General features: G+C 45.6%; 2 protein-coding genes across 2 annotated transcripts in view; both read right to left on the bottom strand.

Moving 5' to 3' along the window:
• STAT3 (signal transducer and activator of transcription 3) overlaps nt 1-21341 on the bottom strand; it is a 284749-nt gene that overhangs the window by 74183 nt on the left and 189225 nt on the right. The window lies entirely within an intron of this gene.
• Nucleotides 16014-21341, bottom strand: part of CAVIN1 (caveolae associated protein 1) — a 33109-nt gene continuing 27781 nt past the window's right edge. Inside the window, exon 2 of the mRNA XM_063138764.1 lies at nt 16014-18823. Within this exon, the coding sequence (XP_062994834.1) occupies nt 18140-18823 (684 nt within the window). The 3' untranslated portion in view covers nt 16014-18139. The remainder of the gene's footprint in view (nt 18824-21341) is intronic.

Raw genomic sequence — 21341 nt, 5'->3', positions numbered from 1 at the left:
GATGGGTCAGGTTGGTCTCCCCCTTGGCATGGTGTTATTCCTGGGAAGCAGGAGAGGCAGCCTGCCAGTGTCCCTCAGTCGCCTGGCGGATTTTGGAAGCCAGGGTGTGCTTCCTTTCTGCTCTCCAACTCCAGGGCAAGAAATACAGAATGAAAAGGGACACGGGGCTCCATTTATAGCTCCATTGTGAATGGGGGTCATAGATCCCTGTTCAATGCGCGATATCTTCGAGACATCGCACATTCATAATTTCATCGTGCATCCCACAAAGGCTGAGAAAACAGAACACTCTAGAAGCCTGTGGATCTCCCCTGCTATGCTTCCCCATATTCTAACAAGAAATTCTCTTCTCCAAAGTATGAGGGAAGTTGGTTTCCTTTCCAAGCTCTGTTCAGCCTATGATCTGCTCAGAGACATATTCCTTTGTAGCGCAGGTAGGGAAGTGCATTAAATACCCAGGTCTGATTAAGGGGCGGACTGCTAATGTGCACACATGGGGAAGCAGGAGGAGTATTTAATTGGCAGTGAAGTAAGTTCCCTCTTATCAGGTGCCTGGATGCCGAAGGGGGAGGGATCTCAAAGGATGTAAATTCCCGCTTGCTGCAAACACAGTCACAATCCGAGAGGGTCACTGTAGCAACACTTTGAGGGCCTTTTCAAATCATACCAGGATGGAAGGCAAGAAGCTAAAAGTGCAGGATGGTTTCACGTTGTAAAATATTAATACAATGCATGGATCAACGTTATGTATCAATGCATGTATCAATGTAACACTTTAATAATCATGATTATGCTAAATAGAGCTCAAAATAAATATCACGGTTCCAAGCCTGACAGCTGTATTCCTCTCACCTCCTTATCTGATGGTTTCGTCAGCAATGACTGCAGGAGGTTGTTCAGAGATTCCTCCACGAGGGCATGATCTCCTGAGGCATGGAGAATGGCCCCATAATATTGGTACAGGAAGAGCTGCAAGAAGGAGTGGCAAAGATTGCATTTATTGGGACAGCAAATGTAGATAGACTCCATTATCTCATGATTTCATCTTGCCCTAAAGAAAGTTGGATATTACTATTATTGTACCACCATTACATCTTCATGGTAGTTTACAAAGTGCAGGTTTTGGTCAATATACAATCTTTATTTTGACATAGGGGAGATAACAGAAGGAGGGGAGGGGAGGGGAGGGACGGGGAGGCAGGAATGAATGAGCAAGACTTCCGTGTCATGTCAATGTCACACACTTAAACTTAGTCATAGTCTAAACATGCTGTACTAGCACTAGTCTGTACCCCCCTGTTCATTTGTGAAGAGAAAAAGACAAAAAGAGAGACACCTCCCTGCCACTCTGGACCAAACCTCAGTATCAAAAAGAAAATACAGAAGCAGATACTGGCTCTGCATCTAGAAAGACATCTCCAAACTGGACTATTCCACCTTGCTTTACGGTGAGCTTGGTCACCATAAACTTTAGACAGCTTCCACTGACCTTTGGCAGGGCAGAATCCCTTGAGGTCTTTCCATCCTCCCTGAATACTTGGTGGAGGATTCCAGATAATTCCTTCTCCTGGTGGTAGTGAAGGGATCTGGCGCCAAGCTGTTGGAAAAGAAATCAAGCCTTTCACCATTCATGGATGTCTAACCCTCCCACTGTCCGAACAGGCTTGATCCAGCATGCCTTTCCATTGCGCCCTGTCATCTTCTGTTCCTCTCTTTTATTTTGGATTCCAATCTCAGGTCAAGGTGCTCTGAGGATGGCCATTGTATCCCTGACACTGAAATAGTCATTCCCGACTACCACCATGCTTAGGCTGACAGGTTCTGGCTATGCCACAGACTACTTCACAGGTTCTAGTCAGAGTAGGCCTCCAGGAGGGCATGAGTTACACAGGGACACTTCTCTATCATCTCAGGTCTTGTTACCCAGCAAGCCTAGTTCAGAGCTCCACATTCTGATCAGCAGTCCTTGGCCATGCCATGCTGGCACAAAGGGGGGAATCCCTCAGATAACAGTGCTGTGGAGATACAGGAGTCCATCAAAGCAGAGCTGCCACTGATGAAGATGGATAGTTTTGCAAGGCAGAAGTTTCACCTGCCATGTATTTTGCCTCATAAGACAAGCAAACATTTTATCTGCCCTGGGTGTAACATCAATATGGCTTCCCTGCCATTAATGGGCCTCATCCTGGGCATAACTTCCAGAATAATTTATTAAATCGACCATCATGTAGAGAGAACCACGAAGTTCCCAATTCTATGCTTTGTTCTCTGATGTCAACGTTAAACCCAGCCGAAAGCAACCCAGATGCAAGAGGTGGAGATCCTTCCTTACCCTCTTCAGTTTGCTCCTCCATTCCTCTGCTTTTGAGGAATCCTCCTCTAAAAGTTCTGTGGAAGAAGAAGAAGAAGAAGAAGAAGAAGAAGAAGAAGAAGAAGAAGAAGAAGAAGAAGAAGAAGAAATGCATTGGTTAGGAATATTGTTCTATTGGACAAGATGGCTGTGAGGTTTTCTTTCTAAATCAGACCTGGCAAATCAAATAACTAACATGCCTGACTTGTAAAATAACTAAAATGAGCTCTGCATGAAACCTCCCATTTACAATATGTCTGGGAGCTTTAACTGACCCAAAACAATGTGATAGGCTGTGAAAAAATGGGGTCCCATGTTAGTACTCGCTATGCTTCAGGGTTAAACTACACGTTACATTAAATAACTAGTGTGCTGCTCCCCCCTTCTATTATTTATTTATTTCAGAGTAAACACACTCCCTGCCAACTGGATTGGAACTGCAGTGTGTGGGGAGGTTTAATTCTTCTCTCCCCAACTGGGCCCTCCGATGAAAACACCCCCATGTGGCAGTTAGCGGCAGTAAAAAAAAAATCCTCCTTGACCCTCAGACAGTGAGGGAAACACAGAGCAGGCTGCTGTGGGAGATATTAATGGGCAGGCAGGTTCCTATGGGAGAAGACAGTCCTTGAAGTATCTTGGCCCCAGCATGTTTAGAGCAACTGAATGGGCTTGCAAACCAAGTAGAAGCCAAAGAACATGTAAAACCAGCATTTGTATGCTCCACATGGCCAGCCCCAGTACAATCTAGCAGCTACTTTTGAACCAGCTGCTCGTTCCAAATACATTCTAAAGGCAGGCCCACATTGAGCGTATTGCATCTATCTAATCTAGATACCCGTGGCAGGAATTTGCATGAATTAGCTTCTCTTTGCCAGCTTTCTGTCATTTTCTCCCACACTGATTTCATTTTATCCAACTAAGATACTTAACAATAAGAACTAGAAGCTTAGTTCCTTTTAAAAGTTGGGTCATGGAAGATCCAATTGAAGATGGCAAAGGCTTCTTCGCATTACCCACTGATTCTTCCTTCTATTTGCTCAACTTCTGCAATGCGCTCTACATGGGGCCACCTCTGTGCCTAGTCCGGAAACTTCAATTAGTCCAAAATATGGCAGCCAGGCTGGTCACTGGTACACCTAGGGGTGACCGCATTACACCAGTTTTAAAATCTCTTCACTGGCTGACGATTAGTTTCCGGGCAAAGTACAAAGTGTTGGTTATTCCCTTTAAAGCCCTACATGGTTTGGGTCCAGACTACCTGTGGGATCGCCTTCTCCCGTTCAATCCACCCCACACACTCAGGTCCTCTGGGAAGAATCCCCTTCAGCTAGCAAAAACTAGATTAACAACAGTTACCCAGAGGACCTTTTCTTCTGCTGCTCCCAGACTGTGGAATGGCCTGCCGGAGGAGATTCGTCAACTTGACAGTCTTTTAGAATTTAAAAAAGCAATAAAGACTGATCTATTGTGGCAGGCCTATTCAGTGAAATTTTAGAATGTTTTCAGGATGTTTTAAAGATGTTTTAATCATGTATGGTATGTTTTAATCCGTTTTAATGTGTATTTTATATCATGTTTTTATACTGTTTGTTTTATATTTTGAATTCTTTTAGTTTTGGGGAACCCCCCAGGGAGCTTCAGCTATTGGGCGGTATAAAAACGCAACTACTACTACTACTACTAATAATAATAGTAATAATTGCTTACCGCATCCTATTTGCCCACATATTCTGTATTCTATATTCCTTCCCAACCCATCTAGCCTTTCTTCCTCCCATAATTCCTATGGTAGAAGGGTTGTTTTATTGTGTGTGTTTTAAAAAATAAAAACATTGTGAAAGGTTTGTTTGTGTCCACTGAAGCTATAGCTAAGACGTTAGAAAACAAGCAGGATATTGCACTATGAAAGTGGTATTAGCGAGGTGATGTTTGCCCTGTCCTGGACGGGGTTGCACTCTCCCTAAAGGATTGGGTCCGTAGTTTGGGGGTGCTCTTGGATCCAGAACTGTCACAGGTGAACTCAGTGGCAAAGAGCACCTTTTATCAGCTTAGGCTGATATACCAACTACGCCCTTATCTAGACAGAGATAGCCTAGCTACAGTTATCCATTCTCTGATAACCTCTCGTTTGGATTACTGCAATGTGTTATAAGTGGGGCTGCCTTTGAAAACGGTCCGGAAGCTTCAGCTGGTACAGAACAGGGCAGTCCGTTTACTAACAGAAGCTATAGCTAAGCTGTAGCTTTTTGTACTGTATTTTGTAATTGTGCTTTTAACCTGTTGGTTGTTTTATTGTGGTTTTAATTTTTGTGAACCACCCAGAGAGCTTTGGCTATTGGGCGGTATAAAAACGTAATAAATAAATAAATAAATAAATAACAGGGACTGGCCGGCGAGATCTCATTATGCCATTCCTTTTACAACTTCATTGGTTGCCAGTCCAGGTCCGGGCCCAATTCAAAGTGCTGGTATTGACATTTAAAGCCCTAAACGGTTTGGGGGCAGGTTATTTGAAGGAACGCCTCCTCCCATATGTAGGCCGGACCTTAAGATCATCTACAGGGGCCCTTGTCCGTGAGCCCCTGCCAAAGGAAGTGAGGCAGGTGGCTACTAGGAGGAGGGCTTTCTCTGCTGTGGCACCCCAGTTGTGGAATGAGCTCCCCAGAGAGGTCCGCCTGGCGCCTTCACTGTACTCCTTTCGTCGCCAGCTGAAGACCTCTCAGTATTTTAACACTTAATTTTAACTTAAATTTAAATTTTACTGTTTTAACTCTGTATTTTAATTTTATATCTATTTTGCTGCGAGGTTTTTATCCTGGTTGTGCTTTTTATACTGTATTTTGTATTTGTGCTTTTAACCTGTTGGTTGTTTTATTATGGTTTTAATTTTTGTGAACAGTCCAGAGAGCTTTGGCTATTGGGCGGTATAAAAATGTAATAAATAAATAAATAAATAAACACGGTATATAAAAGCCAGGAACCACACTCCTGCTTTATAGTGGTATTGAACTGCACTGACAACTGTTGGGGCCCATTGACACAAACCACATACTGCTTTCACAGTGCTATATCCTGTTCGGTGTGGCTCCTGCCTTTTATATACTGCTTTCATACCACTTCCATAGTGCAATATCCTGCTTGGGGTAAATTAGGCCTAGGCCTCAGTGAGCTGCACACATATGAAGAGATTCACTGCTGCTGTTATGGTAATATGAAATCTGTGCTCCTGCAAACATCAAAGTGACATGGTGGGAGACCCTCTTCTACCTTTGGAGGCAAGTGTCCTGAGCACTTTCCAGGAGCTGCGATCTGATAACAGCTGGCCCTGGAAAGTCTCCAGCAGCTTGGTGAGGACTTCTGCTGGGATGTAGCTCCAGAGAGCTTCGACGATGGCTCCAGCTGCATCGTTGTACAGATTCTGAAGATCCTACAGCACAAAGAGAGATCGGCATACCCTTTTGGGAACCATCTAAGGCAGGCCTCACAACTTTGGATCTATCAAGCTAATGGAACCCCACCATCCATGTATTGTACCGCATCAGGACCTTGGCAGCCTCCCTGCTTGCAGTCCTAGGCAGGCAGCAAGTTCAGGAGATTTCTCAAGCTCATCATGGGCCACTATACAGGGCAAATGGGGTACATTAAGCTTAGTGGGTCACAAGTTGCATAGGCTTCATCTAAGGAAGAAGGGGAGGAGTTTCAGAACAGGTTAATCAAGTGGCAATGTTTGGAATAGGGCTTAAATCAAAGCAGGGCTCAATCTGGGAACCTGCATTCCAATATCAGTGGGCCTTATGAAAACAAGGGGTAGGAGGTGGGAAAGCAAGCACAGAGTGCTTTTTGGCCTGTAACTGGCATGGCTTTTATCTCCCGCCAAGGACCCCCTCCCACAACACCTTATACACAGATCTGGGATTATGAAGAAGATTGACAAGTGAACCAGAGTAGCTGAGCCCCCACACCCATCAAATTAATGGGTGTGGGGGCTCAGCTAGTTAATGTCACAAATTAAGCAGTGTGACATTAACTCTCAATATTAACATGGACTCTGTGCGAACCTCCTTGCAAAGTTCTTTAAATTCATCCAGGGGCCACCATAGCCATAGGAACATGTGGAAGCAGAACCCTGGTTTCTCTCAGTGCATGGCTCACCAAATCGTATGCATGTTCCTCCAAACAATTTGGACTGGTAAGACTGCATTTTTGGAATGAGGAGGCATGCGTTTTTCACAGAATCTCCAAACAGGCCAGACTACATATAAATGTCCAACCTTGCCATTGCGATACTCACTGTTTTCTTATCAATGTCCTCCATGGCAAGATGGAGCAGGTTCATGGCCAAATTGCCACTTATTTCGCTGGCCGACTTGATAAAAGATGGCAGAAGTTCATTGATGCGCATCCGGTGTACTGGTGCGATCTGCATAGGATTAAAAATGAGTAAGAATTCAAATGAAATCAATAATTTCTCAGTTTGCTTGTGTGTGTGTGTCCCCGTGTCTCCAAGAGAGAAAGAGGGGGAAACACCAAATCCAAGATTTCTATTTGCTAAAAAACAAAAACAAAAACCCCACAATAAGAAAGGTCTAACCATGCAATCCCATGCCCAAGTAAGCCCATCACGATCAATGCATTTTACCCCACAGTAGCCATGTTTAGGATTAGAGCCTAAGAATAAAAACAAGACATTTAAACGTTTTTTAAAACAATGGAAGTGGGTGTTAAAATAAAATAATAGTGCCCCAGCTCAATATGGCCTTAGCTAGACTTAAGATTTATCCTGGGATCGTCCCTGCCTGCTCCCCGGATCCCCTGTGTGTCATTTACATGAACAGAGATGACCCTGGGACAATCTTGGGATAAACCTTAGGTCTAGCTAAGGCCTATGTCCCCTTGAACTGAAGGGGATCATCCCAAAAATGGGTTGTATGCAAATGTAAAGTCACAAAAATGAATTTAAAACAAAGCTTCTAAAGAGCAAGTGGATTGTGCTGCCAATGTGGCTGGTAGTCTCTTCTGCCAGCGTGTAGTTTGTCTTTTCTTTGTAGGCCAAAGAATCAACCAATACTTTTCTGTGAAAGGAACACTCATCCAAGGTTTACATAAAGCAAGGAGTTGTTCAGAAACTCAGGCCACACTAGACCTAAGGTTTATCTTGGGATCATCCAGGGTTCACCCCTGCCTGAGCACTGGATCCCCTGTGTGTCACCTAGATGAACAGGTTTGACCCCTGGACGATCCAGGGATAAACCTTAGGTCTAGCTATGGCCAAAGTGTTGCCCAGTATGCAAGTAGAAATACCATATTAAAAAGATTAAGAAGAGTTGTACCCCATAAAACTGCTGCAGGTAGTTGCACGCACTCGTTAAGACCACCACAGGCTGAGTGATCCTCATGGCCCATAGGCTGAGGTTAGAATGGGCCAAGGTGTTGGTGTTACTTGACCCCAAATTCTGGAGGTGTGTAAAGCACAGCTGTGCATCTAGGAAGAAAGAGAAAACAAAAGACCTACAGCAAGTGACACTAACAGATCAGTTACAGAAAACACTTCAAGGACTTCTTGTTCAACAGGACAGCGTGTCCTTATCATGTCTCATATGTGCACTTCTACCTCCTTTTCTAGAAGGATAAGTAACAAGTAACAAGTAACAAGTTCTTGCTTTTTTTAGATCTCTCCTACCTTAAAAAGATGCCTGTGACCCATAACTCTCATGTTTTCTACCTTCAGAACTTAAGGGCTGCTATCCCCCTTTCATGGAAGGCTGCTCTTGAAGTCTGTTCCAAAGCCTCAGCTAATACCGAATGTAGTGACACAGCCAGGCCTGGCACCAATACATGTCATCTTTGGACAGATGATGGGGCATTGGGGCTCCAGCAGTGCCCACTCCTAGTCTGGGCCACCCTTCAATTTAATTTTGTATTAGCAGTGGGGAAACAGTGATCTTGTGTGTGTGTGTGTGTGTGTGTGTGTGTGTGTGTGTGTGTGTGTGCGCGTGTGTGCGTGTGCGTGTGCGTAAGAGAGGGAGAGAATTCATGAGTGTGTGAGAAATGAATGGGAATTGTAGGTCTTACCCCACCCACCACTGCCATTCTCACCATCAACCCTGCTCACTTGTGCAGCCCTTGAACATTTCATCAAGGGCCAGTACAGCACTCAAACCCCAAAAGTTTGCCTAGCTATTCCATAAAATGGACAAGTTTGTTGGGCTATCCCTGCAATTTAATTTTGTCACCATCAGAATGAGACAGCCCTGCCCCTGGATTCAATCTCAGGCAAAGTCTGAAACATGGCAATCCTAAATTGGTGAATGAATGGACAGGTGGGGCCCATTGGTGTCCTCTCTGGGCTTAGTGATTCTCTTCCTCAAAAAGCCTGACGAAACACAAAGGCTCCCTTACAACAACAGTGTCTCTTGGCATGTACAGACTCCCTCTGTTCCAAGAGGCAGAATTCAGTGGCTAATCTGCACTTGTAGCTGAATTTTGGAAGGGTATCTAAAAGGCAGGAGCCACAATACTGCTTTATAGCGGTATTGAAGTGCACTGACAACTGTTGGGGCCCATTGACACATACCCTATACTGCTTTCATACCACTAGATCCTGCTTGGTGTGGCTCCTGCCTTAATGTTTGCAGAAGCCACCCACAGCAGTGCAGGGCAATGATGTGTTCAGATGATGTGGAATATAGTCAAAAGGTATGATTTCTAGTTTAATAAAGCACTGGATCTTATCCCAAAGAGACTTCCTACTGACGGAATAGCAATTCAAAGGTATGAAACCCCAATTCTGCCTAAGCCAATCCTTAGACACCAGAAGTACAAGACTTAGATCCTCACCAGATACACCCAAATCATCCTTTGGATACACATGGGGACTCCTCCAGTTCATTAGCCTTCTTAACGAAGAGAAAAACCTGCAGAAGTGTTGCAAAATGAAACACGTGTTATAAGACTTTTTTGTGCAATGAAAGTAGATCAAGAACTTCTTTCAAAATTTCATATCAGCTTGTGGAAACCAAGAAAGAAAGACAGAATGCTGCTACTTGGCACCAACACCAAATTGATGCTAACCAGTTGGCCCTCCCTTCCACAAAGGATTTCCAGAACCAAATGTAAGGCCAGACGTGGGGGAGGTCCATTAGCCTCCAGGACCCAGTTGGGTGCTGTCAACAACCCTAGTGGAGACCCCTCTTGATTGCTGCACCATATTTTATTCCAGCCTTCCCTTATCATCCAGGCCTCGTCTACACCAAGCAGGATATTCCACTATGAAAAGTGGTATCTAAAAGGCAGGAGCCACACTACTGCTTTATAGCGGTATTGAAGTGCACTGACAACTGTTGGGGCCCATTGATACATACCCTATACTGCTTTCACACCACTATATCCTGCTTGGTGTGGCTCCTGCCTTTTAGATACCACTTTCACACTGATTTCATAGTGCTATATCCTGCTTGGTGTAGATGAGGCCCCAGAGTGAAGTCTCTGTATTAGCAAGAGATGCTCAGAACCCCCTTGGCAGCAATGTTAGCTAAAACCTTAGGAAGCTTCCATTGATGGGCTTCTTCTCTGTCAAATACGTGGTCCTATACAACCAGTAGGAGAACCCCTTCCATTTCAATACAAAGAATTGAAGTATTAAACTATCACCATGACGATCACAGTGAGGATAAAATAAATTAGTGTCACGGTATGGATGTAGTTTTGAAGACCTACAATTATAGGCAGACCATGACTAAGTAACTTCCCTTGTATTGCTTGGAGTATGGCTGTAAAGGTGAATTTCATAACCATTTCAGCTGAAGTCTCGGAAAAGTCTTCCTTATATGATAATATAAAACAGAAAATGATATTATCCTGTGGGTCTGGCTTTCCAAGATCACAATGCATATTTAACCATATTTAAATCTTCAATATGGTTTTGTGGATCTCACCAAACCACTCTCATATAAGGTTGGCTCTTTGATGGGAAAAGTGTTTAAAATGTGTATTAATTGCCCTTAGCTTTGGTGGGTTATGAATTGGAAATCCAATCTGCAAACCAGCCCTAAGTAAAAGTTAATATAGCTCCAAAATAAACCTTTTTCAATACCTGTTACGAAGACCCATTTTTACTGCATTCAGACTCAGTCTGACTGTAAACTGTCTTACACTTTGCCAGAACTTAAAGTGTATCCTGATTGTGACATCATCCATGATATTCAAGCATAACATTTGAACTCACCAGGTTATCCCTGTGCCACATAATGCTCTGCAACTAAGTGGCACATAATGCTCTGCAACTAAGTAACCATCAGCCTGACTATCCAAGTGTGATGTTTAGTTTCAGACTCATAACCTACATCTGAAGAAGCATTTAGCATAACCTGAAAGTGTGCTTCCAGTATTAAGTGAAGAAACATCCAATAAAAGGTGCAATCTTACTTGCTGTGTGTATTAATGCTCACATATTAGTCTACTTTAAGGAGAGAATCAGCTAGTGTAATATTTTTTTTGTTCAGATAAATCCTTGACCTGATATCTTTCAGGCGCTAGGTCAAGACTTTCCTCTTCTCCCAGGCATTTAATGGCATTGAACGCGAAGTTTGTTTTTTTATGGACCCAAGAATTGTTGTTTTAAATGGATGCTGCTGTTTTTATGCTGTTGTTGTTACATCTCTGATGGTTTTTAAAGTGTGTGTGTGTGTGTGTGTGTGTGTGTGTATATATATATATATATATATATATATATATATATATATATATATATAATGTTTACTGTTTTTAGCTTTTGTGAACTGCCCAGAGAGCTTCAGCTGTGGGGTGGTATATAAATGTAATAAAATAAATAAATAATAAACAATATCCTTGACTTGATATCTGCAGGTTTCCCCCCCCCCAAAAAAAATCCTTTATTGCTCCCAATAATATGAAAGTCCAAATGCAATAATAATGTTTCCTAGACTTTAATCCAATCTCTTCCATGGAGCTTTTGGCTTAAGGCCTTAGTTCAAATCTGAAACAACAGAAACAAAGCCAATGTGCATGTGAGTACATTTGCCCACATTTGCCCTATATTACCCTGGCCTCTCTCTCCCTCTTGTCCAGTACTTGCTCCTCCACACACCCCACCCTGACCAAGCTTAGAATGAGTGCTTGGCCTGCTGTAGGGTTTTGGGTGGCTTGTTACCAATGGCAACAAGCCATCAGGTTCACACAACATGACAAGCCATGCTTTTGTTGTTTATTCGTTCAGTCGCTTCCGACTCTTCGTGACTTCATGGACCAGCCCACGCCAGAGCCACGCTGCCCAGGGGTAATTAGGCTAATCCTCCCACCATGAGACCGACACACACAGGGAGGAGAAATAAGCCATTGTGGCTTATTTGGCCTGCACCTCAGTCCTCCCTTATGTGCAAACCTGGCCATTCTATCCAAGCCTGCTAGCCACGATGATGTAATAGAACCTCTAGGTTCCGAGGCAGTATGGGCCAGGGGAGGGAAAAAAAAGTCAGGAAAGGGGAGTTCCATTTATGAAATGAAAGAGGCCGATGCCTTGGGTGGGCTGCCTTTTATAGGCACAGTCCCTCCCTACCTCACATGGTCTACATTTTGCCATGAGGGGTGCCTCTATTCTGCTCCTCCCCCTCGCAACAGCCGGCTTCCCACCCAAGTGCGGCCTGGTCTTTCTGTTTGAGTCCTTGGGCTCAGTTGAAGCAGCTGCGGGACAGCGGACAGATACAGGTAAGGGGGAGGAGGGGGGGAGTTTACCTTGCCCTGCTGCCGCCGCCCATGCGGCCGCCGCCCATGCGGCGACAGCGGCAGAGCCAGGTAAGTGGGCAAGGGGGAGGGGGGGGTCTTACCTGCGTCTGTCGTGGCCCATCACCAGCTTCACTAGAGCCCGCGGCTCAACCTGGAAGTGTAGGCCGCAAGATGGGCCTACAGTTCCAGGTTGAGCTGCGGGCTCTAGTGAAGCTGGCGATGGGCCAGGACAGACACAGGTAAGGGGGAGGAAGAAGGGGGCCTTACCTGGCGCCACCCCACAGTGCTGCGGAGCTCCGATTTGGAGCCGAAGCTCTGCAGCAGAGCGGAGCGGACACTAGGCGGATCGAGGCGGAGCGGGCAGAATCCGCAATTTGCAGATCGGCAGCGGAGCGGAGTGGGGGGTCCGTGCATAGCACTACTTGATTCTATAGTTACTCAAATTGTATCAGGTGCATATCAACAGCACCATTTTAATTATCCATTAAAATGGTTCTACTAAGAGTTCATCTGTCGCTTAGACCTTCTCATTCATTCATAATCTATAATGGACAACTAATGTAATATCTTGTTTTCCATCAGGCTCAGTTTATGCAACCATGAACATGAACTAGTGCTGGACAGAAAATATGGTTCATTCTTATTCCGAAGATACTTCTATGATACCATTCCATTGCTTGACTGAAACAGGTTTTCTGACGAATTTACTATTTCAATAATGTATGAAAGAATAGAAAATCCTGTTAAATCCTATTGCCCAACCCTAGTAATCTGAACTCCTTATAAATCTCCAATTAATTCTATGATCTATGCCTAATCATGATATGATCTTCATTTCTTATTCGAACGTATTCATAACTAAGGTGTCAAATGAAATCCATCTAAGAAATGTCACTCCTCAGATCTAAACTCCTAACACTTCTATCACATTCCTCAGAAAGCATCTATTCCAGTGCCTCCAAATTTCTCCTTTTCTCTTAGGTTGAATTCAGTGGCAAGTTGGCACCTTGAGAATGTCAATTTCCACAGCCCAGTTGGAGGATTTTGCTAGTTTTGTTGAAACTTTTGCACCTGGGATGTCTGGAGTTTTTACCTAAGGAGGAATATTTGTGAAGGTCTCCAAATCACGCCAACTTAGACAGCAGAATAAAGCTCTAATGTGACATTACTACATTCACATTTTGTAAATATAGCATTTACCTGCAACAGTCAAACAGCGACCTGTGTATTTCCTTATAGCCTTGTGTTATAATCAACAGCAAAACAAAGTTACTCCTCTTTAACTAATTAGTGTAATTGTGAACTCAGATTCTTCTTCATCATCATCATCATCATCATCATCATTTCACTGAGGTAATGTCTGAAGAACCCCTTAGAAAGCTCCAAAAGTTGCCTCAAAACCACGTTCAGATACCCGTTCCGGGCAAAAAAAGTGCTTTCTATATTTGTCCCACCTTGTCATGTGGATCTGGTGAGTTTGGTTCACTTATCTCATTGGGAAGCTGCCGTTACGGCCCGTTTTTGCGCAATACGTGTTTTTGCCCAGAACGGGTATCTGAACGTGGTCTCGGGGCAACTTTTGGAGCTTTCCATATTTGCCCCACCTAGTTATGTGCATCTGGTGAGTTTGGCTCACTTATCTCATTGGGAAGCTGCCGTTACGGCCCATTTTGCGGAATACGCTTTTTTGCCCGGAACGGGTATCTGAACGTGGTTTCGGGGCAACTTTTGGAGCTTTCCATATTTTCCCCACCTAGTTATGTGCATCTGGTGAGTTTGGTTCACTTATCTCATTGGGAAGCTGCCGTTACGGCCCGTTTTGCGCAATACACGTTTTTGCCTGGAACGGGTATCTGAACGTGGTTTTGGGGCAACTTTTGGAGCTTTCTATATTTGCCCCACCTTGTCAAGTGCATCTGGTGAGTTTGGTTCACTTACCTCATTGGGAAGCTGCCGTTACGGCCCGTTTTGCGCAATACGTGTTTTTGCCCGGAACGGGTATCTGAACGTGGTTTGGGGGCAACTTTTGGAGCTTTCTATATTTGCCCCACCTAGTTATGTGCATCTGGTGAGTTTGGCTCACTTATATAATTGGGAAGCTGCCGTTAAGGCCCATTTTGCGCAATACGCGTTTTTGCCCGGAACGGGTATCTGAACGTGGTTTCGGGGCAACTTTTGGAGCTTTCTATATTTGTCCCACCTTGTCATGTGCCTCTGGTGAGTTTGGTTCACTTACCTCATTGGGAAGCTGCCGTTACGGCCCTTTTTGCGCAATACACTTTTTTGCCCGGAACGGGTATCTGAACGTGGTTTTGAGGCAACTTCTGGAGCATTCTATATTTGTCCCACCTTGTCATGTGCCTCTGGTGAGTTTGGTTCACTTACCTCATTGGGAAGCTGCCATTACGGCCGGTTTTGTGCAATACGTGTTTTTGCCCAGAACGGGTATCTGAACGTGGTTTCGGGGCAACTTTTGGAGCTTTCTATATTTGTCCCACCTTGTCATGTGCATCTGGTGAGTTTGGTTCACTTATCTCATTGGGAAGCTGCCGTTACGGCCGTTTTTGCGCAATATGCGTTTTTGCCCGGAACGGGTATCTGAACGTGGTTTTGGGGCAACTTTTGGAGCTTTCTATATTTGTCCCACCTTGTCATGTGCATCTGGTGAGTTTGGTTCACTTATCTCATTGGGAAGCTGCCGTTACGGCCGTTTTTGTGCAATACGTGTTTTTGCCCGGAACGGGTATCTGAACGTGGTTTCGGGGCAACTTTTGTGGCTTATTGCATCCCTGCCATTTAGTTATGCATGACTGGTGAGTTTGGTTGGTATCGCTCGTTCCCTAGTGGCCGTTCCGGCCATCCCATTCTGTTCTGGACGTCGTTTTGGGAGTTTTGGGGTTAATAGTGATATAATATTGGTATGGTTTTAGTCCTAAAATATTGTTCTCAAGTGTTGCTAACACATGCCACTGTTTTTGGTATGGTTTTTTAATATAATGGGGCTGTTCCGGCCTGTTCCGTTCCGTTCCGGCTTTTACACCGTCCCAAAGAAAGCAGTTTTCTCTTGCATATTTGCGCTGTTCTGCTATAACGCAATGCCAGCTGGAAGTTATGTAGCAAAGAAGCAGGAAAGGAAACGCTCCTTGTGCAGTGCTCAGATCTAATTCTGCGCTGAAACGGAAAGTAGATACAGCCGATTAACAGCCTTGTGTAGTAAAGATCTTTGTGTCAAGAAAAGAGGCAGGAGAAGCAGTAGGAAAACATGGGATGAAAGTCAACATCCCTTTGAAATTCCATGTTTGAGGCAGGATCCATTGCCAGATATCCATGGCAGGATAAAAGTCCTATCTGAAAGAATCCCAAGGAAATAGCCAGGGTGAACTGTATCAATGATCCAATAAAAACTGTGCTCGTCTCGCAGCTTCAAGATGAGGCTTTTATTGTGCAATCGCCTGGCTGCACTGTTTTCCCACCACTTCTTTTTTCTTTACCACAAAAACAAAAAAGCACAAAGGAAGAGGTGGAGGAGCTGCCCAATGCCTTTTGATTGGTAGCGCTGGGAGCTGTAGGTAATGCTCATTGCTGAAGAAAGGGAGCTACTGCGACCTGGAGGGGAAAATGAGAGCCACACCTGTAGATCTCGGTGAAGGGGCGATTTGGGTGCGAATTCTTCCTAGCCGTGTTTCCTGGCCTGCCTGACTCCTTGAGAGCCACACGTTCCCCCAGGCCCAACTCCTTTCCAGCCTCTGCTGCAGGGCAGAAGAAGGGAAGCAAAGCTGTTTGATTGCCCCCCTCCTCACCACCAGCGACAGGTGCTGCTCAGCTGCTTCCCCGCCCGGTAAGGTGTAGTGGTGTGTCAGTGAGGAACATTTGGCAAAGCGGCCTGTGTAGTGCTGCTCTCCAAAACACTTCACCCCTGCTCTTTTAGAAAAGAAAGTTTATTAGTCATGCTGCTCACCAGGATGCAGTCTTAGAAAAGGAACAATGCAACTGCTGGGCACATCCTTCCCCACCCCTAACACTTGTTGTCCCCAGAGTGGGCAGTTTCTGCCCCATGTGTGATGGCCCAAAACACCTAGCGTATCTGGAACCCTAAGCTCTCTCCTCTCCTCCTAGACACAAGATCCATAATAACTAAGAACAGAAAGGCACAGAGGAAAGGGTAGTGTGGTGGGGACAGCCCCCCCTTACTTGCACCCTCCTTGGTCAAGTAAGAGCATGCCTACACATACACCGCCTCCCATCTCCCTGCTGGGGGTGGGTGGGGGGGCAGTTCGACCATGCCATTGGCTGGGTTGCTCAGGCAGGCAGCTTTGCTACAAGTTGTGGGCATGGAATGGCCAAGAGAATATGGCAGAATTCACTGTGGAGCCTGAGCCTCGTGTGGACCTGCTTTCCTTGATACCAGAGGAGCCTGGGGGGATCCCGGTGGGAGGTACACTCCACTGTGCAGGGGAGGACAGCTGCATACATTAAATACATGGGAAGGAGACCTGAGGCCAGGCTTCAGGTTCACCCACAAACTGCAAAAAGAAAAAGGCAGAAAGCTCCATCCGACGAGCGTTTCACTGCACGCTCGTTACTGGGCTCTCACGGATTGCTCACAGGACGTGGTCTGCCTCTCACGTGACGCGTCTTCCGCCCCTTCTGGCCTTTGTTGTGCCGCAAAAACTCCCAGAGAAAGTCCGGTTGCTGCTCTCTCCTACCGGACTAAATGGGCCTAATTACTTCCTGTTTTCAGGAAGCGACATCGGAGTGAGGACAGAGAAGCGACGGGAGCTGCGTGTTTGACCTAGATGTGATGGGGCTCAGAGGTAGCTGTAGGGAAGCATGGGTGTATACTATGTGGTGTTGGGTGGGTGGTTTGCTGAGAAACCCCTTTCCCACAACAAAGCTGTCTTGTGTCAGTGAACTCCCTCCTCACAGCTCCATTCTCTCCCCAAGTAGCCACTTCAGCCAACCTAGCTACAGGAACCCAAGTGTTACCCAACTGGGGACCACCCAAACCTTGGCATCCCAGCTGGAATCGGGCTGTTGTAAGCCAACTCAGCCAGAAGGCAGGAACACAGAGGTCGACCCCAAGCTGCAGTGCTCAGGATCCGGCCCAGGGACGGGTGTCAAGACTGCTCACGGATTGGACAAGTGTTTCCTCCTCTGTTCTTCTCGACACAGCTTTGCTGCTTGTAGCCAACGGCTGCCCCTCCAAACCGTGCTCCCTGCCCCGTCTCTCCCTCTTTCTCAGCTTAGCACGCTTGCCCACCACTCACCCCAGCTAAGGCGTTAGTGCTGCCCACTGGAGCCACGAGAGCTCACTGGGTGGCAAGGCGGCTCACAGACAGGCAAAGCTAAGAGCAGAAGTGGCTGCGAGGCCCCCCGCCTGGAAGTCTCCCCCGGTGGCTACCACTGGTCTTTCAGGTGTACAAATATAAGGCCCATCGAGTGTGACTGCGTCTAAATAAACACTTGGAAAATTGTTTGGGGGCTCACAGACCCCACACACTTCCACCATCACATGACAGCACTTCCTCTTCTCACCCCATCCTTCCCCAGTTCCTCCCCAGCCAGTTCCAACTCTTCTCCACCCACCCACCCCCAGCAAGTTCAGTAATCTGCTGAGCCAAACCCTTCCTTCTTTGGTTCTGTGCCTTTGTTCTTCCTTCCTTCTGTCTGTCCAATCTGCTTTCTGGTCCCCAGGAAGCCTTCCTGACACCAAGGAGAACCTCTAAGAGGCAGTATGTTTCTTGGGCGTACAAATGGATGACTTTGTCGATAGCACCTTTGGGTAGGGGTAAGGCATGGCCACAGCAGGCTGGCAAAGCAAGCTAGCTTTCGGTAGCAGGAATGGTGTTGGATGGATTGCTATGAAGTCCTGTGTTCTATAGGCTGAAACAGAAATATACAAAAATGTACCTTGGCATTACATTTTTGGGAAAGGGGCTATATATCGTGCGTATGTGTGTGCGCGCGGGCGTGCCCACGTGAGGCCAAAAAGAGGAAACGTGAAAAGTCCCAAGTTCGGCTCTCGGCGCTCTTCTGCTGCCGCCTGCCTCACTCACTGTCGCTCTTGTCCGCCAGGACCGTGTCCGACTCTTCTGTGATCTGCAGCAGCGTGCTCATCTCAGGGCTCTCACCCCTCAGCAGATCTGCATTCTCTGTCTCATCCCCACCAACCTCCACCATTTCAGTGGCCTTCACTTCCACCTCACCCTCCCGGATCTTCTTGACGTGGAAGGTGAAAGGGGGCACTTTGTAGACAGCCGTCTTGGAGCGTGCATAGACCACGTGGTCAGGGGTGAAGGACTTCTTCAGTTTATCCCGGGAGGTTTTCATCTTCTCCCTGCGTTCAGTGGTGACAATTTTGGTGCCCAACTTGTTCATCCTCTTCTCCAGGTTGTGCCGGGTCTTCTCCAGATTCTGCTTGGTCTTCTCCAGGTTCTCTTTGGTCTTCACTTTGGTCTTCTCCAAGTTCTCCCTTGTCCTCAGCTTCGTCTTCTCCATCTTCTCTTTGGAGAAGGCCTTCTTGAAGTCATCCACCTTTCGCATGCCACTTCTCTTGATGCGTTCCGCCCGTGACTCCTCAATAATCTCCTCTACCTCCACCTCTTCATCTGAGGAAAGCTCAATATGTTCCTCATCAGGGTGCTCCTCGTCTGCTGGAACCTCTTCCCCTTCTTTCTCCATCTCTTTCACAGACTTACTAATGCTCAGCTTGGTTGGCAGCTTCACTTCATCCTGCAAGAGACAAGAAGGAAAGTGTGAGATTCCTAAGGCAGAATGCACCATTCCAGCTACGAAGGCCCAGCCGGTGTTGCAGTGGCCTCTTCCATGGTTTGCAGGGCAGACACCTTGGCAGAGCTACCTGTAAGGATTGGGCCCCACATCTCTGTAGAAGCACCTGGAGAAGGCATGGGAGCAGATTCAGAGTCAGATGAGGAAGAGGACAAAGGGGTGAGGGAGCTACGAAGGCCGCAGGAGATAGAGCAGAAAGACAGTGGCAGAGAGGAGCCTTTCCCAAGGCCAGCTAATCATTTGGATCAAAGTCAGGCAGAGACCTCTCCATCCACCACAGGAATGCTGGATCTTACGGTGGGGGAGGAGTTGGGAGTGACAGACCCAAAGAGGAGGGAGGAGCAACTTTGGGAAAGTTGACCACTCAAAAGAAGTCCCTAGGAGAAGAACCTCCCTGAGCGTGGGTCTGGATCAGCCCTCAAGTTTGCTACTGCTGACAGGCACCGGTTTCGTCACAATGTCCTAGCACAGTGCATTCAACAAAGAAAAAAAATCTTGTAGTCTAATTAGTATTGTGCAAAGCTAACTAGAGAACTCAGCTCTATGTTGCTGGATGCTGATTAGGTCTGTAACCTGATGACTTGTTGATTTGGCTGTGATTTGCATGAAAAAGCTAATTACTAAGAAAATAGTTTGCTTGTGTGACTACAAAGATTTTATTTATTTATTTATTTATTTATTTATTTATTTATTACATTTTTATACCGCCCAATAGCCGAAGCTCTCTGGGCGATTCACAAAAATTAAAACCACAGTAAAACACCCAACAGGTTAAAACACAATTACGAAATACAGTATAAAAAGCGCAACCAGGATAAAACCACACAGCAAAGTTGATATAGGATTAAAATACAGAGTTAAAACAGTAAAATTTAAATTTAAGTTAAAATTAAGTGTTCCAAGATGCCTGAATACTTAGATGCCTGAATACTTAGCTTTCAAGACTACCCCTTTAAGAGCAATGAAGTTTTGTGTGACTTCTGGTATCTGCATGGAGGAAGTGTCTCAGAATTCCCCCCCCCCCCACACACACACCCCTTCTGCAATTTAGGAATCAAATCATTAAGCTGGGTGGGAAAGAGGGGAGGGACATCTCCTTTCCTAGACTGAAGACTCCCCTTCGTACAGACCACTCTGTTAGGCACTACCCACAGCCCCCAGTGATGTAGGCCGGGAAAACGTTCCAGTGGTATATTTTTCCGCAGGAATTTTTCCATTTCATAATTTCATTAGTAACAATGAAATGGATGCCAATTGCAAATGCAGTATTAGGCAAGCATGTCAATTTCAAAACTGTAATTCATACTTTCCAGATGATTATCCCCTCCCATAGATATAGTCACTGCGAAGTGCTGTGCAGAAAGCGGTTGCACCCAAGTATTGCAGGCATTTCCTGCATACTGTTTGTAGTGCTATTTGGGGGGAACTGACACACTAGGGTGACCATATGAAAAAGAGGACAGGGCTCCCCTATCTTTAACAGTTGTATTGAAAAGGAAATTTCAGCAGGTGTCATTTGTATATATGGGGAATCTGGGGAAATTCCCTCTTCATCACAACAGTTAAAGCTGCAGGTGCCCTGCCCTCTTTTAAATCTGGTCACTCTAGTATAGCTCCTGCAGCTTCAACTGTTGTGATGAAGAGGGAATTTCCCCCAGATTCCCCAAATGACACCTGCTGAAATTCCCTTTCCAATACAACTGTTAAAGATACAGGAGCCCTGTCCTCCTTTTCATATGGTCACCCTATGACACACCCCAACCCCTCTCATGATGTCGCCATTTTGTGAACATTGGGTTGGTTTTTTTTAGCTTTCTTCCTCTCTGCCCACCCCCCCACTCCCAATTTATATTACTTGGAGAAGAGACCTCACACCATACGCCCCACCAAGCCATATTATATGGTGGCCTGCCAAGGACACGCCCATCCTAGTTTGCTTGCTTTTTGCTGTCCCAGGCCTATAACACAAGCAGATGCTTTCGTAAGTCCCTAGTCAGGCTGCAATTCCCAGCTGGTATGCTGTACGCATTAGCTTTGGTAGGTCACGTTGGGCAGACCTCATCTTGTATAATTGGATTGTAAACTGCAGATGGAGTAAAGATGGTTTAAATAACTATAATTAACTTTTTAAAATGGCTAAGAGAAGCTAAACTATTTCCGCCCGGCAAGACTCTCCCCCCCACCCCCAATCCTTCCTGTTACTATTGGTGCTGGGAAAAACTCACTCTGCGAAGTATGATGCAGGGGATCTAAAACACACTTGTTGCACAGGCATGCAGAAAGAGGTCGAAGGGCGCCCCCTGCTGCATCTGACTTGATAGGGCTGCCGCCCAAAGCAAAGCAAAAAAGAAACTTGTTCAACAGGCTCTGAATTGTAGCATCTTGACCTGATTATTATTATTATTATTATTATTATTATTATTATTATTATTATTTATTTATTTATTTATTTATTTATTTA

The sequence above is a fragment of the Elgaria multicarinata genome, chromosome 11 (genome assembly GCF_023053635.1).
Source record: "Elgaria multicarinata webbii isolate HBS135686 ecotype San Diego chromosome 11, rElgMul1.1.pri, whole genome shotgun sequence".
NCBI classification, from domain to species: Eukaryota; Metazoa; Chordata; class Lepidosauria; order Squamata; family Anguidae; genus Elgaria; species Elgaria multicarinata.
Note: the sequence above shows the minus strand (reverse complement) of the source record. Positions and strands in the feature narration are given on the sequence as shown.